The 22,023-nt window shown below is 36.6% G+C and overlaps 1 protein-coding gene across 1 annotated transcript in view; it reads left to right on the top strand.

Moving 5' to 3' along the window:
• Positions 1-22,023, top strand: part of LOC120636618 (trypsin beta-like) — a 33,953-nt gene extending 11,930 nt beyond the window's left edge. Inside the window, exons 3-8 of the mRNA XM_039908178.1 lie at positions 857-990; positions 4,118-4,279; positions 8,722-8,812; positions 12,499-12,621; positions 21,080-21,276; positions 21,588-22,023. Of these exons, the coding sequence (XP_039764112.1) occupies positions 857-990; positions 4,118-4,279; positions 8,722-8,812; positions 12,499-12,621; positions 21,080-21,276; positions 21,588-22,023 (1,143 nt within the window). The remainder of the gene's footprint in view (positions 1-856; positions 991-4,117; positions 4,280-8,721; positions 8,813-12,498; positions 12,622-21,079; positions 21,277-21,587) is intronic.

The raw sequence follows: 22,023 nt of genomic DNA on the forward strand, positions 1-22,023 counted from the left end.
AAAATTTGGGTTAGGAACGGTGTCTCAAATTTTGTAATGGCCCTAACTCTCGAGAAGCATTACAAATTAAAGAAATATAAATTCGATTATTTTATTACCCTAAATTACATACGAAATATGAAAAATATGATAATACAAACACAAAATGCCCCCACTTGTGTCAAGAACCATAGACTCAAGTTAGATTATATAATCTAACTTGAGTTGCCTAATGAAAATCGATTGGAGAAAGGTCAATGTATGCCTAGGAATCTTTTTGATTAGGCGTCCATAACTTATTTAGGCATTGACTTGGTTGTTGTTAGTGTATACGGGCATAAGAGACCAAAATGGTTGGGGACCTCTAAAGGCGCTTGTTCACAACAGTAAGGAGCCATTGACTAAATTATTCGGCATTAGTTTGAACTTTTAACCTCAAGCCCGTCGCCGGACGCAAAAGTGATGAAAAGCGGATGGATGGACGGATGAACAGACCGGAATTTAGACAATACAGTGATTCTAGAAAGGTTTCCATTTCTCGGAACCACAAAACAAACTAGGTACTTCAAAACCTTACGAGGTTTGAAATTTTGTACTAAGGGTTAAACCTCGAGCGATGGAGAGGACAAAATTCTTTTTGCTATTCCCTACGCCTTGTTAGTAATTGGAATTGTTTACAATATCTGGAAAGGAAAAAGATTTCATTTCTAAAGTAATTTTCTTCGATGGCTCGCTATTATATGTCCTTATTTTTACCAGGTGGGATTGCAGTCAAAGGCTAATATGTCCTAGTGAACTAAACAAAAATAAGTCAAATAGCATTTAGGGTTTTCCTCTTTACGAGCGCTTTAATAAGACGTTTTATTTTAAATACCAGATTTTTAGAGGAACTCGCGTGAATATAAGAGAGCATCCTTACATTGTGAGCATACGAAGAAACAGCGGCCATTATTTGACTGGTACTCTGATCACAAAGAACTTAGTTTTGACGGTGGCGCATCCCATCATACAGTGAGTTAATCCCTTTGTTTGCATAGTGAGCGCGAGCATTGTGCTACCAAACTACGTGTACAAGTTTGAAAATTTTTGTGACGAAAAATAAAATTGTTTTTGTAACGTTCGGCTTATTCATTTGGATAATTGGCAGCTTTGTTGACGTTTATGCTTTCACGAAGGTTTTAAAAATATTAAATAGTCTTTCGCTGGACGATAGTCATGCCTGATAGAAAGTAATATTGAAGTCTAAATTCCTTATTTTCTTACATGCCTTATTATGTAACCAAACTTTCAATTACATTTCAGTTTAAATATCTTTAAAAAAATATTAAAAAAAAAAAAAAAAATTATAATGAATATCCCTTTTTATTTTGTTCGTTTTATTTTTTTAAAACATTTATTTTTCTTTTCATTTTTAAAACATACTTTACAAAAAAAAATAATGAAAGATTTTTTCCATAAAAAGACATGTTAGAAAAGATAGAGTTAAGCTTGGAGGTTAGTTTAGTACTGGTCCTAGAAAATGTTTATTCATCCTTGCCTTGAAGGTACCCACTCAAGTTATACGTGGACGGTTGCCGTGAGGGCAGAACAAACGGTAGTTATTTAGGTACTTCCTGCTTCGTTAAAACAAGTCTCTCTGGTGTCGTAAAACGTAAACTGTGCGTGGATTCAGCGTAAAGCTGGAATAATAAGATTTCGATATTATATAGAGCAAAAATTACACTATGAGAATTTAGTATAACTAAAAATATAGGTGCATTATTTGCTTCATCACTGCTGGACATAGGTCTTTCTTAGGGCGTTCCAAACTCCACGATTCTGGGCCGCTTGTATCCAGTGGCTCCCCGCCACTCGTTTGATGTCGTCTGTCCACCTGGTTGGGGGTCGACCAACGCTGCGCTTACCGGCGCGGGGTTGCCACTCCTTACCTTGGAACCCCAACGTCAATCGGTTCTCCGAGCTATGTGCCCGGCCCATTGCCACTTCAGCTTCGCGACTCGTTGAGCTATGTCGGTGAATCTGGTTCTGCTACGGATCTCCTCTTTCTGATTTGATCACGTAGAGATACTCTTAACATAGCTCTTTCCATCGCCCGCTGAGCCTTCTTATGAGTCCCATAGTTAGCGACCACGTCTCAGATCCGTAAGTGAGCACTGGCAACACGCACTGTTCGAAGACTTTGGTCTTCAGGCACTGAGGGATTTTTAATTGCTTATACTAGGATAATTAAAAAGGGAATTTGCATTAAACCCGCTTTTTGTTAGCAGTTTTGTAGTTGTGCAATAGGGAGAATAAAAGGGGCACTAAGCCAATTTCACAAAAATGTAATTAATACGCAACGACATTAGCTGGGTTAACATTAAAGGTCAAATAGGGTCACGGGTTAGAGAGAAAAAAAAGGTTTTAGTTCTACACGATATGAAAACAATTATGCACACATAGTAGGTACACACATTCATACGCACACACAAACACGAGCAAAACGAGCAAATGTTAGGTTAACAAGTACCATTACAAATTAGGGAGTTAATTTTTTAGGTTACTTTTATAAGGACACTATTATTTGTAACTAATCTTTCCTCTGAGTCGACTATTAGTTTTTAATTTCCGACTTACCTTGTAAACATTCGAGTTCTTATTGCATATGCTTAAACAGACAATTTACTATTAATATGTAATTAACTTAAAAGTTTGGAACACTATCGCAAAATTTCCAGTCTATAGGTTTTCTTAAAGATTTATCTATTTTAAAGAGCGGGCTTAAGAACTATTTGACCTAGTTACTCCCTCACCTTTTTATCATTGTGCAGCAGGGCATAGAACCTAAGGATCTGCTCCGTTACGTGGTCGATATCCCATTGACTCTTACGGAGTGCTTTGTTTCCTAGCTTCTAAGCCTCTGAGATGGTTATGCCGATATGTTATTTCTCCGAACTATAATTTTTCAGAGGTAATTGAGGAATTTGTAATTTCTGAATTTTCTTTGGTCTGGTCTGGTGGGAGGTTTTAGCTATGGCTGGTTACCACCCTACCGACAAAGACGTACCGCTAAACGATTTAGCGTTCTGCTTCGATGTGGCGTAAAAACTGATTAGGGTTAAATATAACTGCCATGTCCAGGAAACTCGAAGCGTTCGAGATGTGGGTGTACAGACGTATGTTAAGAATATCTTGGACAGATCGTGTATGGAATAGCACTGTATTGCAGAGAATGGGTAAGGTTCCAGAGGTACTCTTAACAATTATAAAAAGAAAATTAGAATATTTTGGTCATGTGATGCGGAAGACCAAAAACTTCTTCAGCTTATCGTACAAGGTAAAGTGGCAGGCAGAAGAAGGCCTGGCCGAAGAAGAATATCATGGCTAAAAAACGATACGACAATGCTTTGGAAAGGGCACCAAATCATTATTTAGAGCAGAGTGTCCAAGGTAGAGATAGCCCTAATGATTGCCAACCTTCGTAAGGAGACGGCACCCTAAGAAGAAGAATAACTGCCATATTCCCTAACAGGTTAGCCCGCTACCGCTGCAAAATAACTTACCACCAGGTGAGATTGCAGTTAAGGGTCGACTTGTAGTGGAATAAAAAAGAACAGTGGGTATCTTTTAGGCAAGCATGCCTCGCACGTAGTGATTTCAGGCGACTTTATTACTTAACATTAGGTGTGATTGTGGCCAGACGTTACTGTCGATAGACGATACCGACGTTTGGGTAAGTATTTAAGGGTGCTACTAAATGAGGTTAATAGAACTTAAGCTATTAAAAAGTCTAGTAGTCTTGTTCTTCACATATATTCTATATATTTCTGACTAAAGAGTTATCCGTTTTACAGTATTCAGTAAAATTTTATCGAAAGCTGAAAATGTCGAAGTAACCTGTAAGGACAATTATGAGTACGTTTTTTTACTTACGTACGTTATTCTTATGTATTTTTTTATACAAATAGTACGTAAGGCTAAACGTATCTGCTAATAAAAAACATTTTAAATTGTAACCTCACAAACTGAATGCGTCCATGTCACGTTCTTAAAGCGAATAATCAAAGCGAATAACTCACAAATCAACTAAATTCTTCGTCTGAAATTCAAACACGGCTAAGTTGGTAGTGCCAACTGAGAATTATTCAAACTATTTCAGTGTACCTATCCAGGAGCTGCGAGTGGTTGCAGGCGAAAGCTACTGTGACCGCGGCACTTCGCTGCTGACAGTTCTAATCATATTAATTAATGAAAACTTTGATCCTTTTACCCTAGTCGCAGATATCGCAATGCTAAGATTCTACGAAGACATAGTTTTCAGGTAAATCTTGTAAATTCAGACTATACCTACACACACAGAGTTAAGAACATTCAGAACCCTCATTCAGTCATTATTACATGCACAGCATTGTGCCCAAAAACAGTCCACGCTCATCTTACAAATTCTTAAAATAATTTTCTCTACTGCAAAATGGAATTATGTGACTAACCACCTGTTCGAGAAACACTACTAAAGTTGGGTGGTTTTCGATGCTTGAGTATGAGTCGAGTACACGGTTTCTGTATGTTCTTAATTCTGTGCCTACACAATTAGTTTAATTCTATTGCATTATTATTGCTTCCACGCGACGCAATTTATTATCCGTCATCATATCATTACCAACCCATTATTATCGGGCACGGGTTTTCTCTCAGTATGAGACGGGTTTAGGCCGTAGTCCACCAAACTGGCCAAGTACTATTTATGTTAGTCGTTAGAGTAACAAGATATAAAAGTTAAGACAATAGAAATACATATTGATTATAACTTCCAACTCTCTACCTAGTACGGTTCATTGGGATACAGCCCGCTGACAGACAGACGGGTCGGGCTGGCAGGTGGACAGTGGATGCTAATGAGGTCCCATTGGCATCCTTTATTTACGGACCCCTAAAATATTTTTTTAGTAATAAAGGACGGGCCAAACAGGAAATCCATAAAAAAACATGAACATCACTATGCCTATCACTTCATAGTATATATGCTTCTATAGTATCATGATGCGCAATGGATTCTGATGCAGTTTTTTTAACAGATAGAGTTTTTTAAAGAGGAAGATTAATATACATGTATAACATGCATAAAATGAGAGAAGAGAAATGCAGATAATTCTAGAGGTTTCTACTGGGATGTCGTAAATAAAAAAGTTTTATTGCGCAAACGCAGGCTGAACCCTAAAAGATAGACCAAAATAATGTACACATAAATAGGCTCAGAATAAACTCCGCGTTTGTATAAGTATGTTTATCTCCAAAGGAAAACCCAAGTAATTAGGGTTTGTTTACAAAACTATTTTAAAAAATACAATATCCTTATTAAATAAAATACATCTAACATTAGATATATACGTTGTGCATTTCATGTGGATCAAAATGGTCCTTTACATCATGTTGTATTGGATTGTTTTTCTGTGTCTGGATGTTAATCTGTATTTTATAATTATTTATATATATTATTCATAGAATTATTCATCAGTCATTTTAGTACCCATAACACAAGCTACGCTTACTTTGGGGCTAGATGGCGATGTGTGTATTGTCCTAGTATATTTATTTATTTATTAATATTATCAATGGGAATATGTAAGAGGAATAATTATCAGAGAATTAAAAAGCAAGGGCAGGGCGGATGACGGGCGTGACATTCAAACTCCCGAAAACAAAATCAAATTACCACGTTGCATCCGTGCAAAGCCGGGGCGGATCGCTAGTTACTTATAAATCGAGCAACACTGCAGGGCCGCATGCCCTGTGAAGTGGATCCTACTTATTCCCACCAAGGGTCCATCAACCGGGGGCGAAGGTTTAAGCCATGCATATGAGGCCTTGGCCAATAGGCAATCTGCAACACGCGACATAATTTAATCTATTTTGATATTATATAGCTACTAAATTATATTTTTTTATTATTCTAATAATGATATCAACAAATTAAAATTAATGGAAATTATTTTTTATATGAAAAATATAATGTAAGGTATTGTAAATGTTTTTATGAACTTAAATTTAAGTTCGCATGTTTCTAGAAATAAAGGCTATTTTTATTTTTATATTTTTTATTTTATTTTATTTATTTATGAGTGCTAACTAACCGGAAAAATGCTGCTTGGAGGCAGAAATAAGTATGGCGATAGTACTTCCAACTCCAAGACGGGCGAGTATGACACAAAAGGTTCTAAAACTATTAAAATACTAATACTAATACTAAAACTTACATTGCTTCATTCAGTAGTAGTAGACTACGTAATGGAAGCGATCTTAGTAAATATAATTTAATAAGAAGTGGTTGAGACTTGAAATCTTCTCAACTTAAGGGCTGCTGGTTGTTGCTTTATTAAATATCAAGAATTTACTTAATGGAATTTTTTAATATTGTGCTTGCTCGCTGCGGGTAGGTTAATATTAGAGGTATTTAAATATTAGAGGGTGGAAACTGTAGGATTTGGATGGCTTTGCTTACCTCCCTGGCGCAGTAGTAACCGCTGTGGACTTATAAAAGGAAGGTGCTGGGTGCGATACCCAGTTTGGCAATTTTTGAATTTAAAATTTCTGATTTCGCATCAGTTAGTTACCATCCTACCGAGAGAGACATGTCGCCTAGCGATTTAGTGTTCCGGTATAGTGTAGCGTAGACACTTATTAGGAGTACGGGTAGGTATAACTCGCAAATTACTAAAAAAGTAAAACCGATATAAGAGCTTGCCTGCACGGGGAAAATATGCTAAGCAATTTGTTTTTCGCAATTCTGTATCAAATTCACGCGGTAAATCTGTTTTCCGATACAAATTTTAGGCGATGTGGTGCGGACTTAATTCGCGCGAATATTTCATTATCTATTTTGGCCGAGCGTCTAAGCTGTTCATAAAATCTGTTAAAAATTGTAAAGTACGGACGTTCATCTCAGTACGGGCTAGATAGTATAGATTACTAGCTGTTGCCCGCAACTTTGTTTTTCATGTGGAATTAAAGTTGCAGTTCTAAAAAAAAAAAAAATTATTCAGTATCGCTAAGCCATAAATGAGGGGTTTGCTGCTGTCCGCTGAGAAGTTATGTTCTCCATCTCCAACCACAGTTTGGGCAAAATTAAACACATATTATAACCTCTATAGTACAAAAATAATTATTTAAAACGGTTATAATTTGTAGGAGTTATGATGTAATCGTCAAGCAATTTCATCCCCTCTCCCAAAGGAACCGAGCTTCATGTCGGGATAATAAGTATCCTATATTACTTCTAACACTTCCAAGAATATGTGTATAAAGTTTCATGATGATCGGTAAAGTAGTTTTTGCGTGAAAGTGTAACAAAAAAACATACATTGACATTTATAATATTAAGTAGGATTAGTAGGATATGATAGGATAGGATAGGATATAATTAAAACCAAAATAGCGTTTGTAACCATACATATGTAAAACTATACCTTACGATGCGATTTGGTCCGACTGCTGCAGCCTTATTTAGTGTTCAATACGTCTTAATAATAACAATTATAACTTTATCTGAGGCATAATATAGAAGTCATTTTTTTATCTCCACTTATCGGGTCCAACTGTGAATCCAAACTATCCAGAAACTCTCTCAAACACTTATCTCGTTAGTATGCGAAAAATCTCTAAGGATTAAAATCACGATGGGAATGTCACCATCTTTTGATTGAACCCGTGTTTTGATTGCCAAATTATAACAAAAAGGGTTAGGTTGATTATAACAAAATAGGTTACGATGATTACCTTAAACATGTAGTACATTATTTTTATGTACCTATCGTTACGTTTCTTTCGTGTCACCAAGTCGGTATGATTTTTTCCGATATCGTAATATTTCAGCCAATTTACAGACAACCATAAAATATTATACACTAATACCTTCCGGAAGAATCACCCTGTCCATTAGTGAAAACCGTATGAAAATCCGTCAGATTTTTGTGCTGTTTTTCGCGCCCAGACAGACGAAAAGGCGTGCGACTTTATTTTAACGTAATAATAATAACGTGATAAAGAAAAGATGATTTTTCAACATTATTGTAAATGAAAAATATAAAATTTTATAACTAAGGCCCGGTTTCACCGGCGAAACTAAACGCGATCAACCAAGCTTAACTCAGTTTACTCGTTAAACTAGATTCAGGACTGCAGTTTCAACATTTGAACGTATAGCAACGTGGTTTTATTTAACTTAGTTTCCACAACGAACGTTGAAGTCAGTCTTTAAACGTATCGCAAAATGTGGTTTTATTAAACTTAATTTCCAAACTTATCGGTCACGTCAGCCCTAAAGGATATGATATGGTATCCTGTAAAATCATTTTTTGACTCGTTCTGAATAATTGCAAATGAATTAATTGTTAAATGTTTAATTTTATATGGCTGGTGGATTAAACTTCAATTATTTTGAATATATCGTGTCGTATTATTTATTTAAATAAATATAATACGACAATACACACATCGCCATCTAGCTCCTCAGTATGCGTAGCTTGTGTTATGGGTACTAATATGTCTGATGAATATGTTTATGAATAATATACATAAATACTTATTATATACATATAGAAACCCAGACACTGAAAAACATTTATGTTCATCACACAAACTTTTTCCAGTTGTAGGAATCGAGCCCACGGCCTTGGACTCAGAAAGAAAGGTCGCTGCCCACTGCGCCAATCAGCCGTTAAAATGGAATGAAAATACATTTTATTATTATTGATGTTTGCATTTCAGATCTTCTGTTAAAAGTATTTCGCTGGTCATGCCACAAATGACATTGTCGGGTACAGCCTTTGTTACCGGTTGGGGGCGGTGCGATTTAACGGTATTTATGCTAGTGTAGTAAGTTTAATAAGTGTATTCTAATGTAAGTGCAATTCATTATACAATAGAATTTTAAAATTTTATCAATAAACAAAAATAACCTAAAAAACCTATGTAATACTAAATAAAATCTGAAACGTCTTCGAAACCAACGCAGCGAGGCACAGTTCTAAGATGCTGGCAGCATTGCCCCTTTGGATGGCCAAACAAATTCTTAGGTTAAGGTAACTGCCATCTTTAATCGGTAGACTCGTTAACCCCTTTTGATAAATCTTTATTTAAGACTATATTCTTGTCTAGTATGTAGCAAAATGTCTACGTATTTTATGTGTATGTTTAAATAGTAATATGTATTTAAGTTTATATATTGATATATATAGACATATATATAAATATATATGTTTTTACTATATATATTTAGTATTAGTATGTATTGTAAATGTAATGTTTATAATTAGCACAATTTAGGTATTGCACTATCCTGTTTTCTCTAATATGTTTCTTCAATCAAAGGTTGTCTGGAGGAGATCGCTTCAAGCGATAAGGCCGCCTTTGTGCATATGTATATTATCGTTTTTTTTTGTTAACCTGGTTTTATATTTGTATGTGCAATAAATACTTTTTTTTCTTCTCCTTTAAAAAGAGCTCGAGCACCCGGTCCCCAAGGTCCCATCTTTTTATAATCATTTCTTATTGTGTCGAAAAGCTTTACTTCTTGGCAACACGTCATGAAGTATTTTTTTTTCTAATACACTACAAATTAGCCCTGGAACGCAAACTCACGTGTTATTTGATGCAGTCTAGGATTGTAGCGGTAAACTGTTACGGGTATGGCGATTATATAAAATCCATATCACTGTTCGGTATCGTATCGGAACGCTAAACGGCTTTGTCAGTAGAGTGGTAACTAACCGTTGTCGTAAGCCTACTGCGCGACCAGACCAGAGCATATTTACCTCCTACTTATAAGCGTTTACCACTGCGCCAGAAAGGTGGTCAAAAATATAGGCGGTGAACGTGTTAAAGATCGCATTGCTTTTGCGGATGGTTCCGATGAAATGTGATTTAGATTCGATTGTAGGCTCAAAAACATAAATTATTTATTACCACTTATGCCAAGATGTAAGTACCAAAAAAGTAAAAGTCATACAAGGTTCATTTTAAACTCTTTAATCCACTTCTTAATAAACTTACAATAAAACTGTCACTCTATGATTTATGTTGCTACACACACAGCTTCCAGCTTTAATATTTAACTTTACGTTAATACGTGATATTCCCTATCAAACATGCCCTTTAAGTAAATTAGGTATGATGAAACCCTAATTTTACGTATTTTACTATATTTACGTCGGTTGTGCGTTTGTATGTCTGGAACTACCAGTCTGATTTATTTACAGAACTTTATGCGTTAGATCTTATAGATAGTCGGCATAGGAGCACGTCCAGTTAGTTAGTTTACAAATATTTGAGATCAGGTACTTTTTTATTTTTACTACCTACAGTAACTAGTAAGTAGGTGTAATAGTGGTTAATATTTCTCTGAATTGAAATAAAATATACAGATCTGTTATCTTAACAACAATAAAAAACAATATATACTTCTTTCAGTTAAGTATCTCATCTAAATATAAAGGCTTTGTACAGTACCTTTTCGGTTTTACTTAATTCACCGCAATTACTAAAGTATTTGTACCAAGTTATACTGCCGAGTTCAAAACCTAATTAAAATTTCCCTCGAGTACCGAATGATAAGCGACTAAGTACTCTATATTTACTTTCAAAGATTATCAAAACGTTTCGTTTTAACCGGAAGCCTTCAATGCAAGAGAAGGAATTTCCTAGGCCGCACGCCTAGTCTTCAACATTTGCTTTCCATCAGGCATGGTAGACTCCAAGCGCAAGCCTATAAAAAAATCCATAATATCCACGAAATGTATCTTACCGCTACACATGCCCAGTGTGCGGTTTGATTAGATGATGATGAGACCAGCTGCACGAGAATAGCAAATGTTTCAATGGCGTGTCAGTGGCCGCCATCGGAAAATCATAATGACACCATTATGTTAGTAGACTACCAAACTGCCAAAACTGACAGTTATGAAGTCACTGATACACAATTGTAGTGTAGACTCGGCCACCATGTTGCATTTTATGCTTAATTTTCCTTGAATTTATTATTTTATGAATATTTCTCTTTCCTGTAAGAGAGATTAATTTTCGAGATTTCGATTCCAGATAATCCTGGTTTGTGTTTGTGATTAACTTAAACAATGGAAACCATTACTGACGAATTATAACATCAGCAATCGCTGATTTTGATTTTAATAAGTTTAATTTTGTTGGTATATTTATTAACTTAAAATATTACTAAGGTTCTTTGAATTTGGAAAATTGGAAGATATATTTTTGCGAAGAACCGCGAATAATTTTGATAATACGAATTATCCCATAAATAAATGAAAACTAGTATTAACCTGCAGTGACCGGCAGTGGAACCATTATTTTTAAAGTCCTATTTTCATTTATGGAATATAAAGCGATCCCTCTTTTCATTGCACTCGACTTATCGCATCAAGTAATTGGATGGCCAAGTTAAAGAAATTAATAAGTTCACTTTTAAGAACCAGCATTAATAATATAAAATCCGAATGAATTGAATCCGAATGAATCTTGAATCCGTTTCAAGATAAATTCTATATACCTTTCTTTATCTTGGGTTTTATGAGAGAAATTAAAATAAACTTTAATGAATGTCTTCTGAGGTAATATAATTAGAATGCATTCAACATAGCAATTTCTTATTGATATTATGGTACGAAAAACTTGGGAATTGATACCGATTTGTACTTATAAAGTTCTTGATTAGGTCTAATTACAATTTATATAACTTGTTGCTATAAAAATAAAACTTGAAAGTTGCCTTCGAAGCATTTATATACATACATATAAACAAGTGGTTCCCACTTACAACTTTTGTGTGTACAAATACTAACTCCTCATTCTACGACATACCGCGTCGCATCGCCCACCTTTTGTTCGACTGCTGAGGGTTCATAAAATTAAATTAAATTAAAAATAATCCGTTACCCATTCACCATCAAATTTGTTTATATAAGGGAAACCGGCTTAAGACAATGAATGAAATTAAAAATAAAAATTATTCTTGCCTTATCAACTATAGTTAAAAATTATATAAATTAAAATAAATCTTATTATGCAAATTTAAAAATGGAATAATGTTATCAAGTTAGTGTATTGTCATCGGTTCTCGATATATCTACAAAGTTTGAACGATTGAAATCGGACCGTTTGAAGAGGGTTAAAACCATTCCAAAGGAGTCGGTTACAAATATACATACTTACAGGTAAAATTACGACGGTTCAATACATGCTCTTGTCTAAGAAGAAGCCCACAAAATGTATCAAACTTAGCCGGGTGTTCTTTTTTGTTATGATCATATCACACTGTAAATTAAAATTATTAGATGAGAAACCTGTACACGCAACAACAAGCAAACACTTTTATCGATTACGTAGTCCTTCATACTATAATAGAACTTTTATACAAGCTTACCTTACGATACTAACATATCATTTATTTTTGAATATTTTGGATATACATAGCCTTGTAAATATTATTGAGCAAGGTTGTATTCAATGACTACACTTTTATGTTTTATTAAGGGAAATGAGCTGTGCCTGCCTCGAGCATCTCAATACTACCCCGATGAAATAATAGACCCGATGTTAAGAAGTATTTCGCTGACTATCACACCAGAAAACTATTATTGCGAAGGATACAAACGGGTAAGTATCTACCTGTAAGGCGCTGCGGAAACGCACATTTTTAACCACCTTCCCTCTTAACAGGGAGGTTATCAATTCGGATGGTTTTTGTTTATGTATGTGTGTAGACGGATTTCCAAAAATATTTTTTGTTCGAAAGCTTGTTATGACTGTTTACGTAATCACACAACATAAAGTCACGCTTGTACACTCAAAATGTTTACGCAGATATACATATACTCTAATATTCTATTGAATTTAGTAGTGGAAACAAAAAAAGCCGTTGAACATTTTTCGCTACTTGAAGCTAGTTGTAAACAGTACTTAAGCTTGATATTTTCCAAAATTTTATTTACTTTTTATTTGGTTTAACAATTATCACAGAAGTAAGTTTTTTTGTTAAAAATTTTGATCTTTTTATAACACCATGGCAGACAAATGCTCATGGCTTTATACATCAATAGCCTAATAATTGGCGAGTCATGAAGCAGGATACATGATACGGTGTATAATTGGGATCTAGCATTTAGTGGCGCAAAACTTATCAGCTTTTTTATGAAATGCTACGTCACAATATACATTTTTTACGTATAAACAATTTCAAGGTCAAAGTATCGTTTCCAAAGTTTTCTGCAGCGGCCTGCTTTTTTATTTTTCCTCTTCGAGACCCGGGGTCGAGGGAAATCATGGCGAGTGAAACAACACGTGGTATGATTCACTTCTGAGTAAACAACTATTGAGTACAACACTTCGGTTTATTAAATATTCATTGGGAATTTAGGTATGTCACGTGTCGGTCACAAAAGTGTCTACGTTTGTTCTGCGCCTTTAGGAATATTGGTAAATGCTCATGATTATCCACTATTATAATATACTGACATACAATAAAGTAAACACTGTAGGTAGCTTCTGTTAGGATTTTAATTTAATTAACTTTGTAATTTCCACTTATTTGTTTGTTTTTTTTTTTAATTTTTATTTTAATATTATTTTGAACGAAAGGTCACCCTCCGATTGGCTAACGCCGGTAGACGCTCAACGGCGGGAACCAATCAAATTGATTGGATCCTGACTGAACGACTGGGAGTTTTGGCGGGAAGAGGTCTTTTTGGGTTTCTTGGCGGGTTGGTTCGTTCTGGCGGGAGTCGAGGTGTGATTCGAGAGGTGGTGAAGGAATAAGTTCATATTGTAACAATTACGACAGCTTGAAAGTAAATTAATAAAGGGATAATTTTATATAAATCTATATCTTTACCTGGTCTCACCGTTATTTATTGCTACTACAACAATTCAGAAGTGACAAGACAGCGTTACCTTTGCAACGCGTAAGTACACGCCCAGTTATACAATTTTATAAGTTGTTAAAATAATTGTTTTACTCGCTGTTTCACTACAATTTTGCGTGTAAAATTAATAACCTACATTTATGAACAATTAATATTTTGTTGTATCCTTTATTTTTTTTTGTTTGTTATTATTATTGACTTAATTTCATTTGTAAAAGTATTTTCGTGTAAATTAGATATCTATCCGTATATAAAAAAAAATAACCTTGTAAATTTTATTTCTTTTTTATTGTTGTTTCTGTTATACGTAACTGTCTAGATATCTACACACCTTGTACAGTTTATTTGTTTTACTGATTGTTTTCTTTAACTGAGTTAACAGAATGGATAGGCGACTGGAGACGCCCGAACCCGTGGAACATCGAAGCCGGAGCCGAGTGAAGGAGCGGAGCCGTAGCCGGCTACGTACACGCAGCACTTCTCGGGGCCGGGGCCGGGAGCTAGAGCCAAGCCGTGAGCGGGTGAAGATTTTGGAGAGGCAGTTACTACAAGAGCGGGAGCGACTTTTACACGTCGAGAGCAGCAATAGGAGTCGGAGCCGTTACACCGCGCCACGTGGGACTTCGCATCAGGCTACTTCGCGGCGACATTCAAGTCGCAGTCAACGCAGCATCCACGCAGCGTCCTCAGAACACCGGCGGGCAGAGACTGGGGCTAGCGCAGGGCATCCTGGTGAACGTCGTGGCGTCGCGAGATTTGATAAAAGGTCACGTAGTCCTTCTACTTCTAAGAAAATTATTGTTGATGTTTTGAAATGTCTTAAGGACAATTTGACATCTCAACCGTCTACTCATAACACAAGATCTTTCCAAAAAGTTGACAACATGAATATACTTCCAAATTTCGATCCCTCCACTAAAAACCAAAGGATTGATATTTGGCTCAAAAAAGTCAATGAATGTGCTAATGTATACGGTTGGGATGATAAAACTGTCACTCACTTTGCTATGCAGAAACTCCAAGGCCTTGCCAAAATATGGTACGAAGGTTTAAATTCAGTTTTGTTTACTTGGCCGGAATGGCAAGAGAAATTAATAAATGCTTTTCCTTGCGAGCAAAATTACGGCCAGGTTTTGGAGGATATGCTTAAAAGGAAAAGCAGGTATAATGAGCCGATAGAAGTTTATTTTTATGAAAAATTTGCGTTACTTAATCAATGCGATATAGCTAATAAGCGTGCCGTAGATTGTATTATTCATGGTATCAGTGATAGGACCTTAAGATCTGGTGCTCTAGCATTACGTTCTTCTAATCCTGATCAGTTATTACAATTTTTAATAAGCAGCAAGGACTCGTATCAACTTTTCGATCGAAACCAGGTTAGAAGCAAAAGTGATCGCTCTAATTTCCATACTCAGACCAGCCAAAAGTCTAATAACAGAAGCTCTTTGCTCGGCTGCTACAACTGTAGAGAGAAGGGACATAGTTTTTTGTATTGTCCTAAGCCACAAATTAAATGCATACAATGCCACAAAGTGGGCCATACAGTAGATAAATGCTTCTATAAGAATAATGCGATTGTGAAAAATGACAATGAACAGAAAATAATGTGCATTGACGCGTCCACTCAGGAACATAAATTCCACTCTGCTTGTAATTCAAAATTTATAAAGGATGTGCAAATTAATGGTACGTCACGTCAAGCATTTGTAGATTTTGGCAGTGAGGTTACGCTGGTGAAAGAATCCTTAGTTAAGGAGTTAGGTGTGGCTCATGACCATATACCCTCGTTTTTAAGGGGATTCGGCAATGGTTTAGTGAAGTCACTAGGAGGATTGTTTCTAAGTATTAGCGTAGATGGTGTGTGCGCTCGTGTTCTATGTAAGGTTGTATGTGACAACTTATTAGAAAGATCTATCCTCATAGGTCAGACATTTACGGAACAGCCCCATATTATCGTTTATAAAGATGCAACTAAGCTCCAGTTTTCGGATATAAGCAGGGAGATGCCACTTTTTGATCCGGGTATACAAGAACCTTTGATTGGTATTAGAACGGCAGGAGTTTTAGAGCTGCATGGTGCAGCATCGGTAAGGGCAAGAGTTGAACCAACTTTTAGCGGCAATGTCATCGTAAGGAATAGTGTCGCGGGTAAGCCAACCAAACAGTATTTTATTTGTGGAGGTCTCTATCGCTCTGAAAGTGGGCATGTCAGTATAACAGTATTCCCATGTTGCGAATCTTGCTGGATTTTAGATAGTTCCCTTTTGTGTATGGCAAAACGGGTAGACGTTGTAAGTAGAGTAATTATGGAACCACCTGAGTTACCTATGGTGATAGAAGATAATTTTGACGTAGAGCAAATTCGTGTCAGTGATAGGGTACCAGAAGTAGACAAGCAGAGATTGCTAGAGTTGCTCAACCGTTACAAACATTGTTTTGCGTCTTCACTTAAAGATCTAGGTTGTACTAACGCAACCACGATGGATATAGAGCTAAACAGCCAGCGCCCTGTCGTCTATCGACCTTACAGGTTGTCACACCACGAGCGAGAAAAAGTGCGTGTTATGGTAAAAGAGATGCTCGATGCAGGAATAGTTAGGGAGTCTGCCTCTGAGTATGCTAGTCCGATTATACTAGTACGTAAAAAAGATGGATCACTTAGAATGTGCGTCGATTATCGGATGCTAAATTCCATTACAGTTAAGGAGCGCTATCCCATGCCTATTATAGAGGATGAGATAGCTCGACTCACAGGTCAAGCTTGTTTCATTTCACTCGATCTGACGTCCGGGTATTATCAGGTCCCTATTTCGGAGCATAGTAAACACCTCACATCGTTTGTCACGCCAGATGGTCAGTACGAGTTTAATCGGATGCCATTTGGTTTGGCCAATGCACCGGCCGTTTTCCAGCGCATGATGAACTCAATCTTAGGTTCAGCTCGTTTCGGTAAGGCAACCGCGTATCTTGATGATGTTCTAATATTCGGGAGGGACCCTACAGAATGCTTAGAACGTCTCGAAGAGGTATTACATTTAATAGAAAAGGCCAATCTCACTTTAAATTTATCAAAGTGTTATTTTTTACGTAATACAATTGATTATCTTGGCTACGAGATTAGTGCTGCTGGGGTCAAGCCTGGTGAGAAGAAGATCCTATGCGTCACTAACTTCCCACGACCTGAAAATGTGCATAATGTCCGTCAATTCCTTGGCTTGGCGAGTTACTTTCGCAAATTTATTAAAGATTTTGCCCGTATTGCATTTCCACTCAGCAAATTACTAAAGAAAGATACCGTGTGGACATGGAATGATGATCAGGAGAAGGCTTTTGTAAAACTAAAAACTAGATTAGTTGATAGGCCTATTCTTGCAATATACGATCCGGCGGCAGAAACAGAGCTTCATACTGACGCTAGTAGATTAGGTATTGGAAGTATATTGTTGCAGCGCACCAAAGGGAATGATATTTTTCGCCCAGTAGCATATTATAGCAGGCAAACGTCCCCAGAAGAAAAGAATTTCCACTCTTATGAACTGGAAACTTTAGCAGTAGTTTGTTCTTTGCGGAAATTCAGGGTCTATTTGTTAGGGATACCATTTAAAATTGTCACAGATTGCAGTGCCCTCCGCTCCACGTTTTCTAAGCGAGACTTGATTCCGAGAATAGCACGCTGGTGGCTTTTGTTGCAAGAATTTCAATGTTCAGTTGAATATAGGGCAGGCGTGAAGATGGGTCACGTAGATGCACTGTCCCGTAATCCCATTGTTAGCGCAGAAGAACCTTTAGTCGAAAATGTTTCCGCCGTTAGGTCAATTAGTAGTGAGGATTGGCTACATACACTACAGCTTGGCGATACAGAGCTTTGTAGGATAAAAAGTATTTTAAGTAGTAACCTTGACGAGAAGGTGCTGAGGTACATAAAAGATAACTTTTTAATGAAAGATAAAAAGTTGTTTCGTTACTTAAAGTCAGATAAAGATAACCTCCGTTGGGTAGTGCCGAAGGGTGCGAGGTGGCAGATATGTCGCATGAACCATGACGATATTGGTCACTTTGGGGCAGAGAAGACACTCGAAAGGATAAAAAAAATATATTGGTTTGCAAAAATGTCAAAGTTCGTAAAAAAATATTTAGATTCATGTATTGAATGTGCATATGCCAAAACCCGTTCAAAGTGTAATGAAGGTCTTCTCCACCCTATTGCTAAAGTGGCTGTGCCGTTTCATACTATTCATGTCGACCACCTCGGACCTTTCGTCAGGTCAAAGCGGGGCTATACATACTTGCTCGTTATTGTAGATGGTTTCACCAAGTTTTGTTTTATTAAGCCCGTTAGAAATACCAACAGCTTAAATGCGATAAGAGCTCTAGAAGACATATTTTTCACGTTTCGAGTGCCTGACCGTATTATAAGTGACCGAGGTAGCTGTTTCACTTCTCACACATTTACTCGTTTTTGCATGGATAGGGGCACAAAGCATATTCTTAACGCAGTAGCAAGCCCTAGATCGAATGGCCAAGTAGAAAGGTACAATCGGACCATTCTCGACTCCTTAAAGGCAATGACGGTGAAATATGGTGAAAAGAATTGGGATAACCATTTAGGAAAAATTCAGTGGGGCCTTAATAACACTATCCAAAAAACAACTGGTAAGACACCGTCAGAGGTATTGTTCGGAACTCTCATGAATAGCGAAATGAATCCCATTCTTAATGCAGTTCCCAAAGGCTCTGATAAAAACTGTGACGTAAGTGTTTTGCGTCAAGGAGTTAAGGATAGGATTGACATCGAACAAGTGAAGCAAAAGCAAACCTTTGACAAGGGCAGAAAACCAGCCCGACTTTATGCTGAAGCTGAACTTATTAAGATAACTAAAACTTGTTTTAATAATGACGGACAGAGCAAAAAGCTCATGCCCTCATACATAGGACCCTATCGCGTCGCTAAGATCTAAGGCAAGGATAGATATCTAGTAGCACCGGTGCCAGGTTTAATCAGCATGCAAAACAAACGGCCCACAACAGTTGCCACAGACCGTATGATGCCATGGATTAATATTGCTGCCTTGGAGGTGAACGGTTCTGATACCAGCAGTTACTCTGATAGTGATTAATAGTAACGGATTGATTAAACCATAGCTTATATATAAAAAAAAAAAAAAAAAGAGTGAGAATAAAAAGTACATAAAGGTGTGTGGTACTATTTTAGTTGCAATGTTTTATTAGCTCTATGTGCATAAAACTACAGACAAACATTTTTCCATTGTTGCAGATCAGACACGAGAATCGATCGGATCGTGTCTTGATACAGCTGGAATCAGGCACGAGAATCGATCGGATCGTGTCCTGATACAGCCAAAACACAAGAGCCAGGCACGAGAATCGATCGGATCGTGTCCTGGGACATAAATACTAGAGTATGTTGCCCACTGACTGCCAAAAGTTAATCGATCGTCTTGTAGGTATGTCTGTAGGGTTTCCCCTGATAAATCGATCGTTCAAGGGAAAAGTTGTAATGGGTTTTCCGATAAATCGATCGTTCGGATCCCAAGTAAAGACTAATATGATGGAAAACATTTATCGATCGTTGTTTTCTTACCAAGTTGATGCATATAATGTTGAGAAGTAGTACTAACCCGATGAATAATATTATATTTAAATAAATATTTATTAATAGTTACCTGTGCTACCAAAATATCGATGTTTGTGATTGTTTTCATAAGTTATGTTGATTTCAATGTATAAATATAGAAAAGTTGGTAATTGATGTTTGATAAGTTTTAAAATATTTTGATAATCAATTGATAGAAATGAATAGAAATCTAAAAAAAGAGTGAAACAACTGGCCAAGTTCTGATTGTTAGGATGCCTCCTGGCGACATGTGCGAGGGCGCATACGTTGTCAGGACGGTCGATTGTTAGGATTTTAATTTAATTAACTTTGTAATTTCCACTTATTTGTTTGTTTTTTTTTTAAATTTTTATTTTAATATTATTTTTGAACGAAAGGTCACCCTCCGATTGGCTAACGCCGGTAGACGCTCAACGGCGGGAACCAATCAAATTGATTGGATCCTGACTGAACGACTGGGAGTTTTGGCGGGAAGAGGTCTTTTTGGGTTGCTTGGCGGGTTGGTTCGTTCTGGCGGGAGTCGAGGTGTGATTCGAGAGGTGGTGAAGGAATAAGTTCATATTGTAACAATTACGACAGCTTGAAAGTAAATTAATAAAGGGATAATTTTATATAAATCTATATCTTTACCTGGTCTCACCGTTATTTATTGCTACTACAACACTTCTATAGTAGCTCCTTATTCTGAGACTGTAGGGGTCAATTTGAAAGGAGGTTTTGGTTTGTTGACGTCGTAATTTCACGCGAGGAAATGCGACGTAATTCACATACAAAATTTTATTTAGATACCTCTATCTTCCATAGATTTAGGTGTTTGCATTCGTTGTTAGAACGAATGGAATGAATGAGTTTATTGTTGGCTTCTGTTCGCTAGAATCAGCCTTCCGAACCGTTGGTAGAGTCAGGACAAACAGACTGACTTGGTTTCAAAAGTGCTTTATAAACTTGTTCCTATTGAAATAAATGAATTTTGAATTTAATTGCTTTAACAATACTTTTTCCTGATGAGAGTCCTACTAGTGTTAGCGTTAATTGACCGGCTTGGCTAACTCCATCGTGAGTGACCTTAATCGGTTCAATAATACAAAACCGTAGAACAGCCAAGTCTATGTATAAAAACGCAGAAGCAGGACTGTTCTTTCTCAAAAACTATTTAAATATCAATTTAAGCACTTATTTTATAAAAATGTGAGAATACAATACTTATAATAAATTTTGTGCAGAACCAGATGTTATTGGAACGGTATCTAGAAATAATATTTAATTCCGTGAACATATTTCAATTGGTATTTTATTATTTAGTGCGTACCCCCTAGTTGGTACTGAACTAGCTCAGATAAATTTCCGATTGGCTGCACCAGTTACGTTATTAGCCCTGCAGGGATTGACACCCTATATTTGGGGCTAGCTTCGATATGAAATTTCAAATCGTAACACACTTGTAACGGCAATTTGTGAAGCTAAACTTTCGTAATATCCAATTTTAAGTAGCAAAATTTTCGTAGTTGGTTTATTAGCTTGTGTTGTTACCAAGATTTTATGTCATGGGTTTTAGCATGAAACAAATATAGGAGTTGGAATGAAATGTGTCGGAGTGGCACGTGAAGAGATCTCAGTGTGCCCGTGCCTCGGAGTACCTGGCGCGCCTCTTGTGGTGAATGCTAAGCTAGCTGGCATCTTGTCTTGGGGCTTCGGCTGCGGGTATCTTCACGACTTGCCACTCATATACACGAGCACTCAGCATTATACAAGGTAAACACGAAACGTAACATTAAACACGAAATTATATGTATACATGCCCCGCCATGTTATACATGCGGAAGGTTATAAATCGGTGATTATTTCAGCAACTTTGTAGAAAAACAGAAATAAATCACCGAAGCAATTTATCACGATGTACCTGGGTAGGTTTTCGGTATACCTGCAACGTATTCAGTGTATTCTTCGAAGACTTAAGATACCGAATTTCATCAATAACTAGTCACCGGTCGGTGCTCGTTTATAATATAAGTCAATTGTCATTCTGAAAAATGAAAAATAATTTTTATACTTATGTCTTTTAGTTGGATTGCTCAGAATGTTTTAATATTTCGGCGATTAAACAAGGACGACTTTAAACCACTATTTCAAGCGACAAAATCATATGTGGTACTCGACTGGCTTTCGAGAACCAGGGTTTCAATGCCGATACCGCATGATCATGCGAACATTTTTAAAGAGTTTCAACTCGTAAAGCTGGACGAAGAACTAGCCAAGTTGCAAGGAATTCCTTACGATATAAGAGACTTCATGTATGATGCAGAACTTCATGATAAGAAATTATCATTATTTAAAGATATGAAAAAAGCCATTATGGAAAATATCACCAGGGTTGAAGCAATAAAAAACATTTCAAAATTAGTTTTGACGCGTATTAAACCACGCCCTTTTTTCAGCAATAAGTCCTTGCTAGATATTACTGTTGCCTACGAAGATTATGAAAATTCTGATGATGATTAA

Source organism: Pararge aegeria, chromosome Z (genome assembly GCF_905163445.1).
Source record: "Pararge aegeria chromosome Z, ilParAegt1.1, whole genome shotgun sequence".
Taxonomy (NCBI): Eukaryota; Metazoa; Arthropoda; class Insecta; order Lepidoptera; family Nymphalidae; genus Pararge; species Pararge aegeria.